Genomic DNA, 20,716 nt, shown 5'->3' with positions numbered 1-20,716 from the left:
TTAATAGAAATTTAAAGAAAACAGAAATATATTTGTAACAATGTAAATTCCTTTACTGTCACTTTCAACCAATTTAATTTACTACTTTTGATATTTTATTTTGATATTTGACAGATATTTATTATTTTGACCCCAGACTTTTGAACGGTAGTGTAATTAAGATACAAAAATATATATATTTGATGTAAAACAGTAACATTTTTGGGGAAAAAAAGAGAAAAAACGTTGGAAGGATAACAGAAATGAAAAGACGACTGAGAATAAAAGCAAAAGACAGCTACGGGTGTCGTTTTACCTGGACTTCTGCAAAACATCATCTCCATCTGGAAAGCTACAGGGTTTTGAAAAAGGGATCTTAGAATGCGTAACAATGACATTTGTGCATGTCTAGAACTACTGACATTAAATGTCACGAAGGGAAGAGACTCGATATGGCGTGAATAATGCAAGGATTTTAAAGAAGGACAGTGAAATGCTTCTGGAATATTATTAATGGCGGCGCTACCTGGGGACATGGTTAGGCGTGACACCAGGGCTGGTGGGATTCTCGGGGAAATCCTGGAATAAACATGATGGAAAGAGATGAAGATGACCAAACCCAGGCTGAGGCCAATTCACTTCCAACTTACTGCACTGCAAAAATGAAACTAAATATTCCTCATTAAACAAACATATTTAAATATATTTACTAATTAAATATATTTAAACATATGTAATTAGGTTTCTACAAAAATATATTTGATATTTTTTTCATTTCTTTGATTTGAAAATGAATTGACCATCACCAGATTTATGACAAAATAATACCGTGCTGAAAAGCAATGGTCCAACGGTTTAAAATCATGTTGTTTCTCTAAAATAGGCATTTTGAGTAAATTATCTAAAGTTAAATGTTTCATCAAGTTATTTTAATGGATGACGATAACTTCAAAAAATAATATAAAACAATAAAACGGCACCTGAACTATGATTTCAAAATCATGAGCATACTTTACAGTGGTAAACATTTTGAATACCAAGCTTACCCAGACTAATTTCACACTCTCAATTCTAAAGTCTCGTCAGTGTATTCTAATGTATGATCAGTGATGTCCTGGTGCATGCTGGGAATGGGTACATGATTTTGTCTGCTATGGTATGATATGGTACAATAATGGGGAATGATGCTGATGTTGTGGTACACTATTCAAGTGTTCTGTCATATTGCAGTTTGCTCATATAAAAAGAAGAACATTCGGTCATCATTTACTCATCTTCTGCAACAGCTCTTTATCATACAACATCAACACGGCTGTGCCAAGTTTAAAAAACAACCTAAAATCACCATAATAAGAGTCCTACTGTAGAAGTGCTCGACTTGAATGATTATATGCTTTCACTTTATGCCAAAGAGCACAGAACATCATTTATGTGACTTGGAAGGATTAAAGAGAGTCATACAGGTTTGGAATGATATGAAGATGAGTAAATGATGACATTTTTTATGTTTTTGTAAAAACGTTTTGATCTGAACATAGGGGAAAAAAGCCTCTTGGATGAAATATTATCCTTTCATCAGTGTTAGAATCCAGGCGGTGGAAAAGAAATCCTGAACCCAGAATGTTCTTGGTGTTCCAGAACCTCTAACTTTCTAACTATAACTAAATAAAACATTTTGAAGTAAATAAATAAAATGAACACTACTTCACTAACAGATCACAAGCGCTGAGTCTGGGCTAAATAAATACTGTATGTATGAGCTGCTGATGCGTGTCTCGATCCCATTCCTCCTTTCTCATCCCTAATTTTCTGTTTACACTCCACTTCTTTTATATGAAATAAATAAAAAGTCAACCAATGTATAGCCATGCAAGGCCATAGGCATGACCTGAAGGACAGAGCGAAAACATATATAAACCTTATTATTAGCTGGGCTGTGAGTATTAATTAGGTGACATGAGTCCTAATTTATTCAATGAAGAGCACAGATCATCTGCTTATTTGATCTAAATCGGATACAAGGTTTGTCACGAGCGAAGGGTGATGAACACACTTAACATTTCGAAAACTTCCCCGTTTCTGGTTTTGATTTTTGTCCATATTCAAACATAAGACGATGTCTTTTGTGGTAAGGCCATCTTCATCAATCATTTCCCAGAATTTGAGCCAAAGACAAAAGGCAAGTAGATGCATGCAGCATTCAAGAGGGCAATCCAAACAAACAGAAATACTAAAAATATCAACAAAACACAGAACTTATTTTTGTGTCACTCAACACAATGACACCATTTTTTGCACATGCAGAGCAACACAGGAAGCACAATTACCAGATTGTCACTAGCGCTCCGATGTGGCCGTCTCTTGCGTAAAAATGGTCCCAGCACTTTGTCCTTAAAAACCTGCAAAATGGTGCAACATTTATAAACTAGATAAAAAAAAAGTTTGTCAAGACAAACTTTAGGTTGGCTTGAGAGAGCCTAGCCTCAAAGTTTAAAGCAGTTGTAAAAGCCTGAAGTTTGACATTTTGATAGATGTTGATAACATGTTTCTAGCATGATTAGCATGTTTTTAGCATGATTAGCCTGTTACTACCATATTGCTGGCATGATTAACAATGTACTAGCATGTCGCTAGTATGTTTCTAGCATGATTAACATGTTTGCTAACAAGATTACCATGTTGCTAGCATTATAAGCATGCTCCTAGCATGTTGCTAGCATGATTAGAAAGTGACTAGCATGTCGCTAGCATGATTAGCAAGTTACTAGCATGTTTCTAGCATGATTAGCAAGTTACTAGCATGTTTCTAGCATGATTAGCATGTTGCTAGCATGATTAGCAAGTAACTAGCATGTCACTAGCATGATTAGCAAGTTACTAGCATGTTACTAGTATGTTGCTAGCATGATTAGCAAGTAACTAGCATGTTGTTAGCATGATTAGCAAGTTACTAGCTTGTCGCTGGCATGTTTCTAGCATGATTAGGAAAGTGACTAGCATTTCGCTAGCATTATTAGCAAGTTACTCGCATGTCGTTAGCATGTTTCTAGCATGATACTAGCATGTTGCTAGCATGATTAGCAAGTAACTAGCATGTCGCTAGCATGATTAGCAAGTTACTAGCATGTCACTAGCATGTTTCTAGCATGACTAGCATGTTACTAAGCATATTGTTTTATGATTTTTATGATATTTAATCTTCAGTTTTATGAAAACTATAAGTCGGATCAGTCTGAAAAGATATAGCAACCCGAGTAAGATCAGTCTGAAGAGCTGGGCTGAGTTTGGTGGTTCTAGCTTGAAAGCTCTAGGAGGAGTAGCGTTCAGAAATTTAGTCTCATAAGAATAATAATAAGAAAAAGCTTAAATAGCAGATCAGTAGGTTGGCTTTCTCAAGCCAACCTAAATATACTATAAGTAAATTATTTGTAACCATGAGCACATGAAAAGAAATGACGAAGTAGTCAAGCAAGAATGCAACACACCTCATACAAATAATCAAATATCTCCAATATGGTCAAGACACTGGCTCCTATAAACAGACCCATCTGACCACCAATATCACCTGAGAGAATAGAAAAACATAATAAAAAGTCAAATATTAAAGCAGAAGACAACTCGATTTTTCATATTGGTGTAGCATTTGTGAATTTTCTGCACACTTACCAAGTAATCCAGCCACTTCATAGGCTTTCTTTTGTTCAATTTTCTCATAGTTCAGAGCCTCAAAAAAGATATCCAGAACCAATATGTTGTCCCTGTAAGATGAAACGCAATGCATGACTGTTCAGATAAACGTTTTCCAGGATATTAATACAAAAAACCAATGCAGAAATGAAATCAAATTCAGTGTGTAACTAAGTTGAATGTGAATGTAAACTTACGCAATATACTGTTCAGTTTTGTTGAACTTCTTGGCGAGATATTTGGCCGAAGCCTTGCTGGGTATCTTCACCATGGACAGCTCTTTACCGTATCGAGTCATGTTGCACGGCGTCTCGCAAACGCAGTAATCATTGTCCTTCTCCACTAGAAAATCTGTCAATGATTGTTGTTTTTATTATTATTACAAAAATTTGAATAAGCATATTTGAATGAATCACATAGAATCGTGGTTTTACACATTACTTAGTAGTGATAGAAATAAATATTATTATAAAAATACACAAATCACTCCTGACGTCCTCTTACCTAAAGCTGGATCAGCACAGTCTTTGTACTGTTCGGGTGTGCAGACGGTAGAGGTGCCTGTGATAGAAAGCAAAAAGAAAGACAAAATATTGTTCAAACTGCTAATAAACTGTACAGCGAAGTACAATAATAAAAGAAAACACAACAGTTAATAAATCTCCACATCTAAATAACTATCAAAGAAAAAAAACTGTTAAAAATCTGTTAAAATTAAGTACTACAGAGAATAAAATACTGAAAATAAATAGGTGAGAGTAAGCAAGCGTGTGGAGAGAAAATAACATAATATATATATATATATTAAAAAAATTATATATATATATACATATATATATATACATATACAGTATATACATATACATATAAATACTGTGTATATATATATATATATATATATATATATATATATATATATATTGCTAATGACCAGTTTAAAATATAAAAAATAAAATAAAATATCAAATAAAACTCCACATCCAAAAAAAAAAAACTAATAACAATTGAGAATAAAATACTGTAGGTGTGAATAAGCACATGTGTGGATATATTTAATAAAATAAAGAGATAAATAAAATAAAATACAATAAAATAAAAAAATATAAAAAATACAAAATAAAATATTTTTCCAATTGCCAATTACCTGTTAAGTAAAATACAAGAGTAAAATACTGTAGGTGTGAGTAAGCAAGCATATGGAGAGATAAAATAAAATAAAATATATATTCTTTCCGATTGCTAATGACCTGTTTAAAACATAAATAAATAAAATATAAATGACCATAAAATAAAACTCCACATCCCCAAAAAATTGTCAAATAAAAAAATGTAAACTTAAGTACAATTGAGAATAAAATACTGTAGGTGTGAATAAGCAAATGTGTGGAGATATTTAATAAAAATAACAGATAACAAAAATCTGTAAGTGTGAATAAGCAAGCATGAGGACTGTTTTTATGAATAAAAAAAAAACTGTTCTGCACAACCTGCACATTCAAAAATGTATCAAAGAAAATAAAAAAAATGTGTTAATATGGGCACTGAAATAAAATGTCCATGCAGTATTTTTGCTCTATATTCAAAACATACTCTACTGTGGATTACAGTTTAAATGCTAAAGCAGTCAAGTTAATGGGAAGACCAGTAATGTGTTGCCTCCACACCTGGCATGTGCACCATTCTGCAGTTGCAGTTCTCTAGCAGGTAGCGGGTCTCACAGTCGATGCGACAGCCCGTGATGCTGTAGGTGGAGAAGTATTCAGAGTCCATCGGTTCAGATCTGCAGTCGCCCCATGGCGGAGGAAGATACTGGAGCTAGAACATCAAGTTTCATTCATTACAGGCAGGATAAAGCTGTTCAAGAACAAATCAAACCAGCTGCGGAATACAATGAAACCCACACTGTTCACAGTCTAGAAAAGCATGAAAGAACATGCTGGAAAATCAGTGAAACCTGAAGAAAACCACAGATATGAACTGACCCTTTGCTTGGTCACTGTTGCTAAATCAAATCATTTATATTTGATTATATTTATATAGTTAATGTGTGTGCCATTTTTAATGAATCACTTATTAATTTATAAACTAAATAAATATATATTTAATTTCATTCTATTTCATTTTTATACATTTAAAACAGTTTATTTGCATTTGGAAAGTAGTTCAATTAAATGATACAATACATAAATCTTTTTTAAATGTAAAAAAATAAATACACTTTTAAAACTTAAACATAGATAAATAAAACAATTAAACATTAAATGAATAAATCATTTGACAAGGGAAAATCCTCATTTGTGATTACACTCTTAAAGGGGTCATATGATGCTTTTTTAAAGATCATTATTTGGTGTATTTGGTGTAACAGAATATGTTGACATGCTTTAATGTTCAAAAAACACATTATTTTTCAAATACTGTACATTATTGTAGGTCCTCTATGCCCCGCCTCTCTCAAACGCTTCGTTTTCTACAAAGTCCCTCCTTCCGACAAGCGCAGTCTGCTCTGATTGGCCAGCTGACCCAGTGCATTGTGATTGGCCGAACACCGCAAGCACTCGTCGGAAATGTAACACCCCTTACCATAATCGCGAGCTTCATCTTTCAAAATAAATGTAAAGAGAGAGCCCGAAAGGGGAACAGAGTCGCGTGACAGACACAGTAATGAAGCTGGTATGTGTTGGCAGTACACAAGCCACGGTTAAGACAGCTGACTCCACTGTGATGTGACCCCCTCTCTCTCTCTCGCGCTCGCTCTCTCTCTCTCTCACACACCGCGCGCGCGCGCACACACACACACACACACACACGATGCGCAAAACTCCGCATTTGAACAGTCAATAGCAAATACTTAAACTAATAACAAAACAGTAGCTGATTCAGAAGCGCCAGATTGTCATAGCAAAGTCAGAATGACCTCCTCTCCTAGGTTCACGAAACGGTCGTCCATAAAATGCATTGCTGTTCTGTTGTAAGTAATCTTAAAGATTCCTAAATGCATCTACTTTCGGAAGGCCAAATAAAGTGCTTTTGCTTTCGCCTAGAAACACACAGCGTCTCCCTGACATGCTGCTTCAACACTAACTGCGGTTACTGAAACCACGCCTTCTTTCTTTGTGTGCACATTTGGGTGGCATTATGCAAATATTTGCACATAGTGAGGTAGATATGTGGGGGCGTGTTAGAACGAGCCGTTTTAGGGGGGCGTAGCAGAGTCTTAACTTTGATAAAGAATATCTCTTTGGTTTTGAGACTTTAGTCTTTGCAACTTCAGGGATCTTATCTATGCACAATCAGCTTGTAACGCTCCAAAGAGAAAGGAAAACTTGAAATCGCATCATATGAACCCTTTAAGTTATTATAAACACTGAAATGGCCTTACTTAATATAAAAAATTTATTATTTTACACATTTTGGGATCACTTCTGTAAAACGATGCAAATGCAGATCCACTAGAAAGCTTGACTAATTGTGGTCGGCAACAGTTGCTAAGGCAGGATTAGCCAGTAAGGCGGGGCTTAGCAGTGGCTCAGTAACTGGAAGCAACATTGCTGCTCATTTCTTAAGTCATTAAAATTATATTATGCTTTTCTTATTCAATTTAATATCATTTTGCATATCTAATGGCACCAGTAGAGAAGATATTCCTCCCATTAAATTAAGTCACTTTTTGAAGTCGCCTGCAAAAAGCGTCATGTAATAGAGTTTATGATGGATTCAGAGTGCTTTGAAGCTAAAAATGAAGAGGAAGCAGAAAACGTAGGTCAGTAAATTGAAAGCAAGATCAGGAGCGTGCAGTTGCCTTTAGCACTTGATTATTTCAGCTAATTGATCTATTGCTAAGGGTCGATGAATGAAGACGTATTGATTTTGGCCGTGAGAGCTGCTTTTGCCTTTGATCCACTGAAGCCTGTAAACGAGCGCTTTTCCTGACCTCCTGCCAATTAGTGCTCCCTAGAAACTGAATTAGATACTCATGAGGAGTCACATGACCTCAGTGCACACAACCATGCATAAAAATAAACACTGCTTGCCTGGCTATGATCAACTTAATCACAGAAACACAGTGGAGGACTAGGAGCAGCACTAAAAATGAATATAAATGAATCCGTTTAATGGAAATAAATACATAACGCTTTCCTTTTAAATATTTGTTTTACAATATTTAAATAAGCATTTAAGATGAATGAATATTGTTCAACATTTCATTTTGTTTTAAAACATAGTTGGTTGAAATGAAACAGCTTTAAATAGTCTATTCTATTTTTTATTTAAACCTTTTTTAACGTAACTTTATAAAACAAATGAATAAACAAAGTTTGAATGCAACTTGCAATTCACAAATAAAAATAGAAATAAATCACATTTTAAATGCAAACATTCACAGAAATATTTAAAATTTAAATATACAAATATTTTCAACTAAAAAATTTTTAAATAAGTATTTAAATATGATAAATGACTAAAATAACTACAATTGAACTAAAAATAAACTAAAACTGAACTAAAACGGTTTATTTAATTTGTGTTTAAAATGTAGTTTTTCAATTTAAACATGTTTATTTAAAATGTAACAAATAAGTAAATTAATAAATCATTTTAAATGCACCTTGTAATTCACAAAAAATTGAAATAAATTACTTTTTAAATGCACAAATTAACAGACATATTTAAAAGTGTTTTGCATTGTTTAAATAAGATAAATATTTTGTATCTAAAAATGGTTTAAATAAGTATTTAAATAAGACAAAAGAATATTGTTTAACTAAAAAATTAAATAATAAAAATGTTTCAAATTCAACTAAATTAAAAAAAAAATTGTAAATAAATTTTTTAATGCATAATAAAGCATTTAAAAAATGCAATTATCATTGTCCAGTATATCTCTGTCACTTTACTACATTGAAGTTTGTATACATACAGGTTGCATACATTTATTATGATCATAAATGTTAAAAACGGTGCTTAATATTTTTGTGCAAATATGACCAATCTTTCTAAACCCGAACTTGTGAAGGATAGTGTATGTAAAACCTTCCTTAGTTCTGCACCAAAAAAAGTCTGGTTTTCTCCAGGTTTAAAGAGATGATGGTGTGGATGGGGAGTAAGCAAGGCAGCTGATAAATGCGATATGTTTAGCATTAGGTACCAGTTGTTGCTGACAAGACACAAAAGTTTGAAAACCAGGGGCCACACCAAATCCCAGCTGATCTATGAAGGGCGGCTCGTCCTGGCTGTGGATCTGAACTTTGATGCCCGCCTCGTACGAGGTTTCGTCTGCAGGGAGACATTAAACAAGATTATTTACAGAGCGGGAGATTTGATGTCTACCGCCTCGAGGCATAAATATAATGACTTTATAATAAACTTTATAATTACTTTATCCAGAATGCCAATACATGTTTCGTCACTGCCTCTGGATATAAAAAGTCTCTTCTAGAGCCATTAAAACGTCCAAGATTAATAGATTATAAATACAAAATCTTCCCAAGCTTAGAAGTACATCAATTCTGAACACTGACCACATGTCATCTACAGTTGATTAAATTGCATTTGGACATTCGTTACTCTTTCTGCTTCGTATTTAGTTTCTGTGCATGATTATGTTGAAAAATTGCAGCGTGCCACAGAAAATGAACGAGGCGTCTGACGCAGCAGTAATGGGGCAGGTGTACTTGGTAAAAAACGACCAAGAAAAAGACCTAACCTTGTTATCTCCACATCTAAATGATCTACCACAAGTGAAATCATTTTGGGGCGACCACTTATGGGTGAATTATGCTAATGTGCAATGCTGCATATCAGTTCCTTCAGATATGATGTATCTTTTCTTTTTGAAACATAACCTTTTGGAACATTATTCAGCTGTGGAACCTGTACAGTTAGTTATGTTATTTAAAATGTGGCAGCATTTCAAACCTAGAATGATGCATGTTGTCATTTAAAACACCAGGTTTGGATATTACATAACTTTCTGTCTGAAACTTTTAAATTGATACGATCACTGAAGAAACACTTTAGTAATATGAATGAAATGACGGGTCTTCAACAGTAAATAAATGATGAGAAACACATCACTGATGTCTTTTTTAATATATTGCTCACCTGTGTCACCCCAAACCGGTAAGTACTCATCCTGTTGAATATCCAGCATGATTTCCAGCCCATTTCCTGTTCCGCCTTTTAAAGTCGTCAACAAGGGGTTTCCATCCAGACCAGAGTTGAACGTGTAACATTTCCCATATCTTGTGTAAATCTGTGGGTGGACAAACCATAAAAATAGTCAATATAAAACGGAGAGCATCACAACGCATACGCACACTTTACCCTAAGCGTAAACGACGCTGATTACGTTCTTGGGTACTCTCCAAAATGGCGGAAGACGTAACTCGGGGGAGAAGAATTGTTAAATAAATGTAGATGTTATTTTTGTTTTCTTCGCGCACAAAAAGTGCGCCACTGATGTCACATGGACTGTTTTACCGATGTCCTTACTAAGTTTCTGGACCTGGGAACATTAGAGTTGCGTTGCTGTCTAAGGGAGGGTTAGAAAGCTCTCGGATTTCATCAAAAATATCTTCAGTTGTGTTCTGAAGATGACCGAAGGTCTTACGGGTTTGGAATGACATGAGGGTGAGTAATTAATGACAGAATTTTCATTTTGCGGTGAACTAACCCTTTAAAAACAGATTTCTATTTCAAATGAAATCTGGAAAAAAAATGATCATGGTTTCCACAAAAATATGAAGAATCATAACTGTTTTCAACATTGATAACCAGTGGTGCACATGCGCGACCAAAATAAAAAATACAGTACCGACATGGTTGACCGCTATTAATACACAATCACCGTTTTAGATCGACTAACTGTACTACTGTATAAGATTTCCATTCGAACTGAAGGCATATATCTAGGCTACGCTGTCGGTTTCATAGCAAAACGCAGAGCAGTGACATTCACTGACGCACTACACTCGGCAGCGCTAAAACCAACAGCGCATATAGTTACTTGCCGGCAACCCGTCAAAATAAACGCTTGTTGATTTTTGGTTTAAAAATTGTGAAAATTCATATAAAAAAAAAAAAACAAAGAAAGAAAAACTTGAAATGTAAATATTAGCATTGTATTTTTAAGTGTACTATAAAATAAGTGCATTTTTATTTAATACTCTTTTTTTTTTAATATTTTTTTTTTTATATAATAGCATCATCACATTTTATTTTATTTTAAAAGTAAACCAAAGACTATAGAATACCCAAGACGTGTCACTCGAATAGTTTTGAATGGGGAAAAATGCAACGCTCAATATGGCCGCTCAATCGCAAGAAGCCCCGCCTTCTGAATGAAAGAGCCAATCGCTAATTGGTAAAGTTAGTGCTGCCGTTAGGACTGCGCATGCGCACTGGCTGATCTAGCCTGAAAAATAAGCTTTTTATAATGCAATTTGAGCAAAAGTAACAACATTTATGACACGGTTGTTGTCAGATTTCTTTGGTGATTTCAAACATGAAATTTAATCGTAAGCTTAGTGAACAGTTTTGGAGAATTTGATGTTTCCCCATTCAAAGAGATAGGAGTTGCACTTGCATGCCCGATAGGCGTTTCAAAGATGGCCGCCGAGTGATATGACTAAATTGTATTAAGCCATTTTAAATTGTACTTAATATTTAATTTTTTTTGGCCATTTTTACTGTATTTATGACCAAATACATGCAGGTGTAAGCATGAAAGAGACTTCTTTCTGACCCCTAATCAAATTAGATGACATGCTGATCACAATTCCTCACATATTCAAAGCAAGAAAAAAAAAAGTGACATTACGGTTGATTTCGACACACTTTCACTGTAAGGAAATCCAATTAACTGACAGCAATTTAAAGAACAGGCTTCATCCTTTTGTAGATAATAGCTGGCTAGAATCTGCTGGTCCTGGCAGTGTTTTGACAGTGATCAACAGCGGCAACAGTGATGAGCCCAGTCATGGTTTCCTGACCCCGCTGTGACACTAATGAGTGGGAGATCTTCAGGCTCTGGGGCTTCAACAAGGACTGTCTCCCGCTCACTGCTCAGGAAACAAGCTCGACAGCACACAAAACACTACAGCTACATTCTGCCTGCTTCATCCCTGTGGCTTCTGAGGCGTTTCAGCGGGAGAATGATGAATAAAAGCAGGATAATTAAGAGCAAACAGGGCAGCTGAAGATAAAGAACATCTGACGGTACTGAAAGAACATGCGATTCATTTATTCAGTGTTAAAGCAGGTTCTTCTATGTACAGATTACTGTAAGTCAGTGGTTCTCAACTCCAGTCATCAGGACCCACTGCTCTGCACATTTTGTATATCTCCCTTATTTAACGCACCTGATTCGGATCATCAGCTCATTATGAGAGAGATCCATGAACTGAACTGAGTGTGTCAGATAAGAGAAACATACAAAATGTGCAGAGCAGTGGGTCCCGAGGACTGGAGTTGAAAACCACTGCTATAAGTAAGCCATTCATAAGTTTTCATTCGAAAGAACAGACTAAAGGCCCGTTCACAGCAAGGACGATATCTACAAGGATAACGATCTAAAAAAGTTCTAAAAATCATTCTCAATATAAAAGAATAGCATATTCCACACCACAGCTATAATGATAAAGGCACAGAAAAACGATATCGTTGGAATCACTTTCAGACCGATTTTTCCCAGGTGATGTATGATACAAACATTGACATCCAATCAGAATCCATCCTGCTATAACAAGCTCCAGAATTTAAAGTGTCAGACAAGCATGCGCTTAGAATAAACAGACGATATTGTCCACTGGTGTGGACGCTAATATCTTTATAGTTATCATTCTTGGTGTGAACGGGCCTTAACAATCACATGTAAACACAAACTAATCAGAATACCTTAGCAATTGTCTAGCAACAACCTAGCAACTGCATACAAACACATTAGGCTACAGAGAACACGTTCTAAAAATTACTCGGAACACTGTAGCAACCACATAGCAACACCCTTACAAACACGAAACTACTCAGAATACCTTAGCAGCTTCATAGCAACATCCTAGCAACCACAAACAAACATGCTATACTACTCAGAATATCTTAACAACTGCATAGCAACACCCTGACAACCTCACAGAACACTGTAGCAAATGCATACAAACCAACTTAACTACTTGGAATACCTTAGCAACACCATAGCAACCACAAACAAACATGCTATACTACTCAGAATATCTTAACAACTGCATAGCAACACCCTGACAACCTCACAGAACACTGTAGCAAATGCATACAAACCCACTTAACTACTCGGAATACCTTAGCAACACCATAGCAACCACAAACAAACATGCAATACTACTCAGAATACCTTAGCAGCTTCATAGCAACATCCTAGCAACCACAAACAAACATGCTATACTACTCAGTATATCTTAGCATTTGCATAGCAACACCCTGACAACCTCACAGAACACTGTAGCAAATGCATACAAACCCACTTAACTACTCGGAATACCTTAGCAACACCATAGCAACCACAAACAAACATGCAATACTACTCAGAATATCTTAGCAACTGCATAGCAACACACTGACACCCTCACAGAACACTGTAGCAAATGCATACAAACCCACAAATACTCAGAATATCTTAGCAACTTCAAAGCAACACCCTAACAACCCCAAACATTCATGCTAATACTACTCAGAAACTCTTAGCAACTACATAGCAACACCCTGACAACCTAGAAGAACACTCTAGCAAATGCATACAAACCCACTAAAATACTATATTATTACTATACTATATATTTTAGCAACTTCAAAACAACACCCTAACAACCACAAACATGATATATTACTCAGAATATCCTAGCAACTGCATAGCAACACCCGGACAACCTCACAGAGCACCTGAGCAACTACTTACAAATGTTCTAAAAATTACTTAGAATTCCTTAGTAACTGCATAGCAATATCCTGACAGTGAAAACCTCATAGAACACCCTAGAAAATGCATACAAGCACACTAAAATGCTCGGAACACTTTAGCAACACCCTAACAACCACAAACAAACAGACTACTACTACTACTCAAAATACTTTAGCAACTGCATAGCAATGCCCTGACTACCACACACAAATGTGTTATACTACTCAGAACCTCTTAGCAACTACATAGCAACACCCTGACAACCATGCAGAACACCCTAGCAAATGCATTCAAACCCACTAAAATACTCAGAATACCTTAGCAACATCAAAGCAACACCCTAGCAACCACAAATAAACATGCTATACTACTCAGAATATCTTTCATTGCTTAGAATTCCATCGTTACTGCATAGCAGCACCCTGACAGTGACAACCTCACAGAAGACCCTAGCAAACGCATATAAGCACACTAAAACACCTTAGCAACACCCTAGCAACCACAAACAAACATACTATTACTCAAAACACTCGAGTAACTGCATAGTAACACCCTGACAACCAAATCCGAGCAACTGTACACATCCTAAAATGACTCAAGATCCCTTAGTAACTATACTCGGATAAAGAAATACTCGGAATACCTTAGCAACATCAAAGCAACACCCTAGCAACCACAAACAAACATACTATTACTCAAAACACTCGAGCAACTGCATAGCAACACCCTGACAACCTCCCAAAAAGCACTCTGGCGATGTTTTGCACAGAAATGAAAAAGTGAAAATCTCGTTATTTTTGAAAAAGTTATTCAGTGCCACTAGTGGTGCACTTGTACATGTGACCTTTAAAAAAGGACACATATGAGCAAACGAATCCGTCTGACACTTTCACAGCTACAATCATTCTTATCAAGCATCTGACGAGTGAGATGTGAGGTTAAGATTGATTATCTCAAAATCTCAATTAACATGAAAGCGCTTGGAGCAGAAATGAAACGTTCAGAGGATTTGTGTTTGCCATGTCGAGTTCACGGTTTACCAAAACACACCAAATGAGCACATTGTTTCTGAACAATAGTTGAAGCCTCTCTCTTTTCCCTGTTTCCCAAGTAATTAACTTCATTCATTCTGAAGGGAAGCTCGCGCCGCACCAGGCAAGAACTCATTTAGACTGATGATTCAGAGCTTTGTGCATATGTAATCTGCAAGTGAGCGCGGATTCGTGGAAAGCAGTCATGTTGATTTCACATCAGATTTTAGCTATACAATTTCATATGCTTAAACACTGGAAGGGATTTGGGGATTATGAGAGGTAGATTGGTTTTCCATCTGATAATGGAGAAAAAGAGGATCAAGATATTGAGCAAAGGAGTTTAGCTGGAGGCAGGTTTTAAGCACATCTGTGCAAAGCACCCAGAGCTTTTTAATAATTCATGCGTCTTCTACACAGAAATTTGTCAGAGTGCAGTTTCTGTGCCAATAGATGTTACTGAGATTTTTAGCCTTAGGGTTTCTGCGAACAGTCCTCTAAACCTGCCATACGTCTCTACAAAACAAAAGAGAACATTAAAAAAAAAAAGATTATTCTGATGACAATTGCAGCCAGCAATTTTGCAAATAAATGTTTGGAAATTAAAATTTTACTAATGAAAACATGCACCGGTGATTCTGGGTGAAAACCAGTCATGATCATGAGCAGCTCAATTCTCATTATGCATAAAAAAACAATAATAATAATAAATAAATAAATAAAAATAATTAAAAAATAAAACCCTCCTTGTTATAATACCAATTTTTTTGATTAATTAATCAAATAAATAAAATATATATTATAAAAAAACAATTTAATTCATATTACATATTTTACATTGAAATTCAAAATTGTAATTACTTTATTCATATTATTTATCTTTATCATATACTGTATTTTCATTGCCACTTTCATGTTTTATATTTATGTACATTATATTATTTATACAAAACAGTCGTTTAATTATACTGTATTTATTTCTTTTTATTTTATTCATGTTAAATTATGTATTACAGTAATGATAATCTACTGTCATTGAGAAAAAATGGGAACTACATGGAACTGAAAAGAGAATTTCACTATTTTTAAAAGCCTATTATATTTAGGTTTATGCAAAATATAAATATAATTAGAGATATATATTTTTTTATATAAATGAATAATACATTAATAAATATTCATTTTTTCCCCTTTGATTTTGAGGTGAAACATAACCTAGACATGATTTTGTAAGATTTAGCCATCCACACACACACATAAAACACGTTAATGCAGTGGAAATGGTTTTTGTGAACTCTTCTGATAGACTCTGAGCTGTTAAAATAGGAATCACTCTTATTTCCAATCCACTTTAACACCTTGCACGGCGCTATTCCCATAAGACTTAACTAGGCATTCTTAGAAACACAACAAAACCCCCTCAGCTAGATTTATTCAGGTAGTCTAATTAATTAATTACAACTGTGACTTGCTTTACTGGCTTATGGATGTTAAATCCAAATGTGGCATCTGAAGTGCGGACAACAGTTGATCACGGTGAAAGCGCTGTTTACATACAGGGGTGAAGTTCTTGTAAGTGCAGTTTTCACCCCGGAACCTGCAGTCCAGCAGCATGTCTTCTAATTGGTGGCCCAGCCTGCCAATCATCTCTGTGGTGTCGAGCTGGTAGTCAGGAGGCGGGCTGTAGTTGGAGAAGTCCAGAAGATGCAGCATCCTCTCGCGGTGTCGACTGAGTTTGAGCATGGAAACGCTCTGGCGGTTGACCGTGTGGTTCAGGTGCATGATGTCCATCCAGTAGCCGCTGTGGTAGAGGTCAGCTTTGGTGAGGCTGGACATGCGGAGGAGGTTCTGGTTGCAGAACGTAACGGCCGGAAACGTCATGTTGTGAGACCAAACCATGTGGATCTTGGTCACGGCCGGGTAGGAAAGAAGGTACAGGATTCGATTCCACGACCATGTGAAGAGGAGCCCCAAGCAGACAAAAATAGCCAGGAGCCAAAACAAGCGTTGGGTTTTAGATTTGTATGGCGAGAATGCGTGTTTCAGCCCGTGGACTTTTGTTTTGAGAACAAATGCGGTCGTAGCGTCCTCAGCGCTGCGGGTTAAAGTCATTTTGAGTCTTTGCCGGCTGTTGCGTCTCTTGGCATCATCCATCAGAGAGTCTTTCTTTATTGCCTCCTGATTGGATGCAGACAAATCCTCCATAGTGTTGTTAAACTCTGAACACAGGCTGCAAAGTTTCAAAATGCATCATGCATTTGGTCTTAATGTAGAAACGTGATCCTGTGATTGATGATCACATTCATCAAATTAGCAATGGAAAAAATCCTAATGAATTCATTAAGCTTGAATATTCTGCATCATTGCCAGTCCATGCAAAGCAAAACGAAAAATACAAACAGGCAAAAAAAGATCTGTACGTTACCAAGCTGTTCCAACAAAGCTTATTGAGATAAATACAGCTAATTTCAATCTCATTCACAGCGCAGTTTCTCCAGGATCCTCAGGTTGATTTGTCTTGCACTTCAACAGATCAGATTGAGTTTTCTCTCTCATCCTTCACCTCTTCTCTTCATTTTTTTTGTACAGAACAACTATGTGAGACTGGCTGCAGATTCTTGTTGCTTTCCCCTTTGTGTGAGAGCGCCCAGCCCCTCCCGCTCGGCTCAAATTATTCTGTCGATGGATTTGCAGCAGGCATATAGATCCATTTGTCCCTGCTTCTTGCATTCCTCAGTCGGGAAACCCAGAAGCTTACATATTTCTTGTATTAAAGTAGAAAAATGACCAACTAAGAGCGCACTAGAGATTCCCGGAGGGTATGTCATTTATCACACTTGTTTTTTCTGTCTTCGTTGATGCTTTGGGGGCCTTTCACAACTGATTATTTTACATTAATATCAACAGTCTTCTCATGGGACATATATCGGTTTTATTAGTATAATATTTATGTGCTTTGACTCACAGATGAACTGTTGTTTACTGGTTATGCATGACGCAAAACTGATACAGTGGACATGCAGCTGATCTTTTATTTCTACAAAATCCTGTGCGGACACCTGTGGGACATCATAAAGTGCTATTATATTGATGTATGATACATATTAAAGTCTATACGTACAGTAGGGGGCCAAAAAGCCAGAGATCACACTTAATATCTGGGACTGGAAATAAACTGATGTCAATCTTTTCACTCAAATTATGGTTGAAATAAAATGAGCAAAAATATTATTTCAATTCAATTGGAAAAATGCATAATGGAGGAAATCTGACAAGTGATCTCAGACTTTATCATGTACAGTCATTTGCATTTAATTACACCAGGCGAGTATTTTTATATATTCTCATCCGTTAAAGCCCAGTTAAATCTCTGTTTATGCTTGCATTTTATTATTTTTCTTTGCTCCGTAACTTCCTTGCCTTCCTGAAAGAAAATGAGCATAAATATGACCTATAAAAAATGTATTTCAGGCATCAGTGACATTATCAGCTTCAGCTGAATGTGACTGAACGCCATCAAAGTAATACTCATCTGATCAAGAATTGCACCAGGTAAATAGCTGAATGTCTTCAAAAACAACGCAAGGGCATTCTGGAACACAACATCATCTCTCTCTAACTATTTATCACTGCAAATCAGTTTCTGAAGATTGCATTCTGCCCTCATTTGCTTGCCAATACGTCTGAGCAGCCCCAGAATAACCAACCCAGTTTATCATGCTCTTTTATTTTATCAGCCACCGGACTTTTTGATGATCTGCATAAACAGAGTTTCTGCAGCTTTTATGAAGGTAAATGTAGGACTTTTTAAAGACCTTTTTAAGACAAAGTAAAAAAAAAAAAATTTAATTGCATCAATATTTTCTTTATATGTAAATGTAGGAGCACAAAATAAGTTGTAATGGCAACACTTCAAAGTTTGAAAACACAACTTCCAATCAATCTCTATTATACTTTTAAAGTAATTTTACAAAAAAAAAAAAAGTGAAATTTTTTACATACTCTTAAATCAAAATTATTTTTACTTGAGAAGCAAAAGTCTTGAGAAGGGTTGTTTTCTGTGAAACTGATCAAAAATTTTGTTTTTGAGACTGATTAAAATGAGTTTATGGTTAAAAAGAACAAATACGCACCAATAGATTAGGAAAAACAACTGAATTCAAAGGGAAAATACGTTTTCATACCCCATTTACTGATATTTGTTCTTGTTTTTTTTTTCCATTTAATTTTGATCAATTCCTCAGAAAACAAGACTTCATTTGCAACTCAAGTAAATGTATCTTGATTTAAAGATGGTTAGATATTTGTATCGGAAAACAAGAAAAAAAATGCTGAGGAATATATTACTTTTTTAGCAATGCATGCAACATTTAATGCCATGACTTTATCAATTTAAGACTTTCTGCTCTGATTTAAGACTTTAAGACCTTAATTTGTGGAAGGATGAATTAGAACTTGTAAATACCTTTTTAAGACCTGCAGTAATGCAACCAACTACCATTTGTTTGGCATTTATGTGCCATTTAGAGAATGCCACAATAATAAACTAGTGTGGAAAACGGCATTGCAAGAAAATTGCACAAAACACCCATAAACGTCATGACTAGAATTTATGTCCGTCCAGAAGTAATAAATACAGATTATTTCATAGGCATAATGGCAAATACATAGTCTTACTTGTGGATATATAATATAGTTTGCTTGCTTGCCACAAACATAAGTGTCTTTCAAAAATCTGACCTTGCAATTTTCGCTGTGATTATTTCATCCTAAAATGAACTAATTACATTTGTGTTTGCCATGTCGAGTTCACGGTTTACCAAAACACACCAAATGAGCACATTGTTTCTGAACAATAGTTGAAGCCTCTCTCTTTTCCCTGTTTCCCAAGTAATTAACTTCATTCATTCTGAAGGGAAGCTCGCGCCGCACCAGGCAAGAACTCATTTAGACTGATGATTCAGAGCTTTGTGCATATGTAATCTGCAAGTGAGCGCGGATTCGTGGAAAGCAGTCATGTTGATTTCACATCAGATTTTAGCTATACAATTTCATATGCTTAAACACTGGAAGGGATTTGGGGATTATGAGAGGTAGATTGGTTTTCCATCTGATAATGGAGAAAAAGAGGATCAAGATATTGAGCAAAGGAGTTTAGCTGGAGGCAGGTTTTAAGCACATCTGTGCAAAGCACCCAGAGCTTTTTAATAATTCATGCGTCTTCTACACAGAAATTTGTCAGAGTGCAGTTTCTGTGCCAATAGATGTTACTGAGATTTTTAGCCTTAGGGTTTCTGCGAACAGTCCTCTAAACCTGCCATACGTCTCTACAAAACAAAAGAGAACATTAAAAAAAAAAAGATTATTCTGATGACAATTGCAGCCAGCAATTTTGCAAATAAATGTTTGGAAATTAAAATTTTACTAATGAAAACATGCACCGGTGATTCTGGGTGAAAACCAGTCATGATCATGAGCAGCTCAATTCTCATTATGCATAAAAAAACAATAATAATAATAAATAAATAAATAAAAATAATTAAAAAATAAAACCCTCCTTGTTATAATACCAATTTTTTTTATTAATTAATCAAATAAATAAAATATATATTATAAAAAAACAATTTAATTCATATTACATATTTTACATTGAAATTCAAAATTGTAATTACTTTATTCATATTATTTATCTTTATCATATACTGTATTTTCATTGCCACTTTCATGTTTTATATTTATGTACATTATATTATTTATACAAAACAGTCGTTTAATTATACTGTATTTATTTCTTTTTATTTTATTCATGTTAAATTATGTATTACAGTAATGATAATCTACTGTCATTGAGAAAAAATGGGAACTACATGGAACTGAAAAGAGAATTTCACTATTTTTAAAAGCCTATTATATTTAGGTTTATGCAAAATATAAATATAATTAGAGATATATATTTTTTTATATAAATGAATAATACATTAATAAATATTCATTTTTTCCCCTTTGATTTTGAGGTGAAACATAACCTAGACATGATTTTGTAAGATTTAGCCATCCACACACACACATAAAACACGTTAATGCA

The 20,716-nt window shown here is 35.2% G+C and overlaps 1 protein-coding gene across 2 annotated transcripts in view; it reads right to left on the bottom strand.

Moving 5' to 3' along the window:
* Positions 1-20,716, bottom strand: part of asic1c (acid-sensing (proton-gated) ion channel 1c) — a 97,947-nt gene that overhangs the window by 3,699 nt on the left and 73,532 nt on the right. The window contains exons 2-11 of one of the 2 annotated variants that reach the window (XM_016237352.1): positions 9,772-9,922; positions 8,816-8,943; positions 5,331-5,481; positions 4,171-4,227; positions 3,864-4,017; positions 3,646-3,737; positions 3,465-3,544; positions 2,307-2,378; positions 506-558; positions 296-331 (exon numbers count right to left, since the gene is read on the bottom strand). In XM_016237352.1, coding sequence (XP_016092838.1) covers positions 296-331; positions 506-558; positions 2,307-2,378; positions 3,465-3,544; positions 3,646-3,737; positions 3,864-4,017; positions 4,171-4,227; positions 5,331-5,481; positions 8,816-8,943; positions 9,772-9,922 — 974 coding nt within the window. The remainder of the gene's footprint in view (positions 1-295; positions 332-505; positions 559-2,306; positions 2,379-3,464; positions 3,545-3,645; positions 3,738-3,863; positions 4,018-4,170; positions 4,228-5,330; positions 5,482-8,815; positions 8,944-9,771; positions 9,923-20,716) is intronic. The other variant, XM_016237360.1, reaches the window with a different exon arrangement.

Source organism: Sinocyclocheilus grahami, unplaced genomic scaffold, assembly GCF_001515645.1.
Source record: "Sinocyclocheilus grahami isolate Dianchi unplaced genomic scaffold, SAMN03320097.WGS_v1.1 scaffold19.1, whole genome shotgun sequence".
NCBI lineage: Eukaryota > Metazoa > Chordata > Actinopteri > Cypriniformes > Cyprinidae > Sinocyclocheilus > Sinocyclocheilus grahami.
Note: the sequence above shows the minus strand (reverse complement) of the source record. Positions and strands in the feature narration are given on the sequence as shown.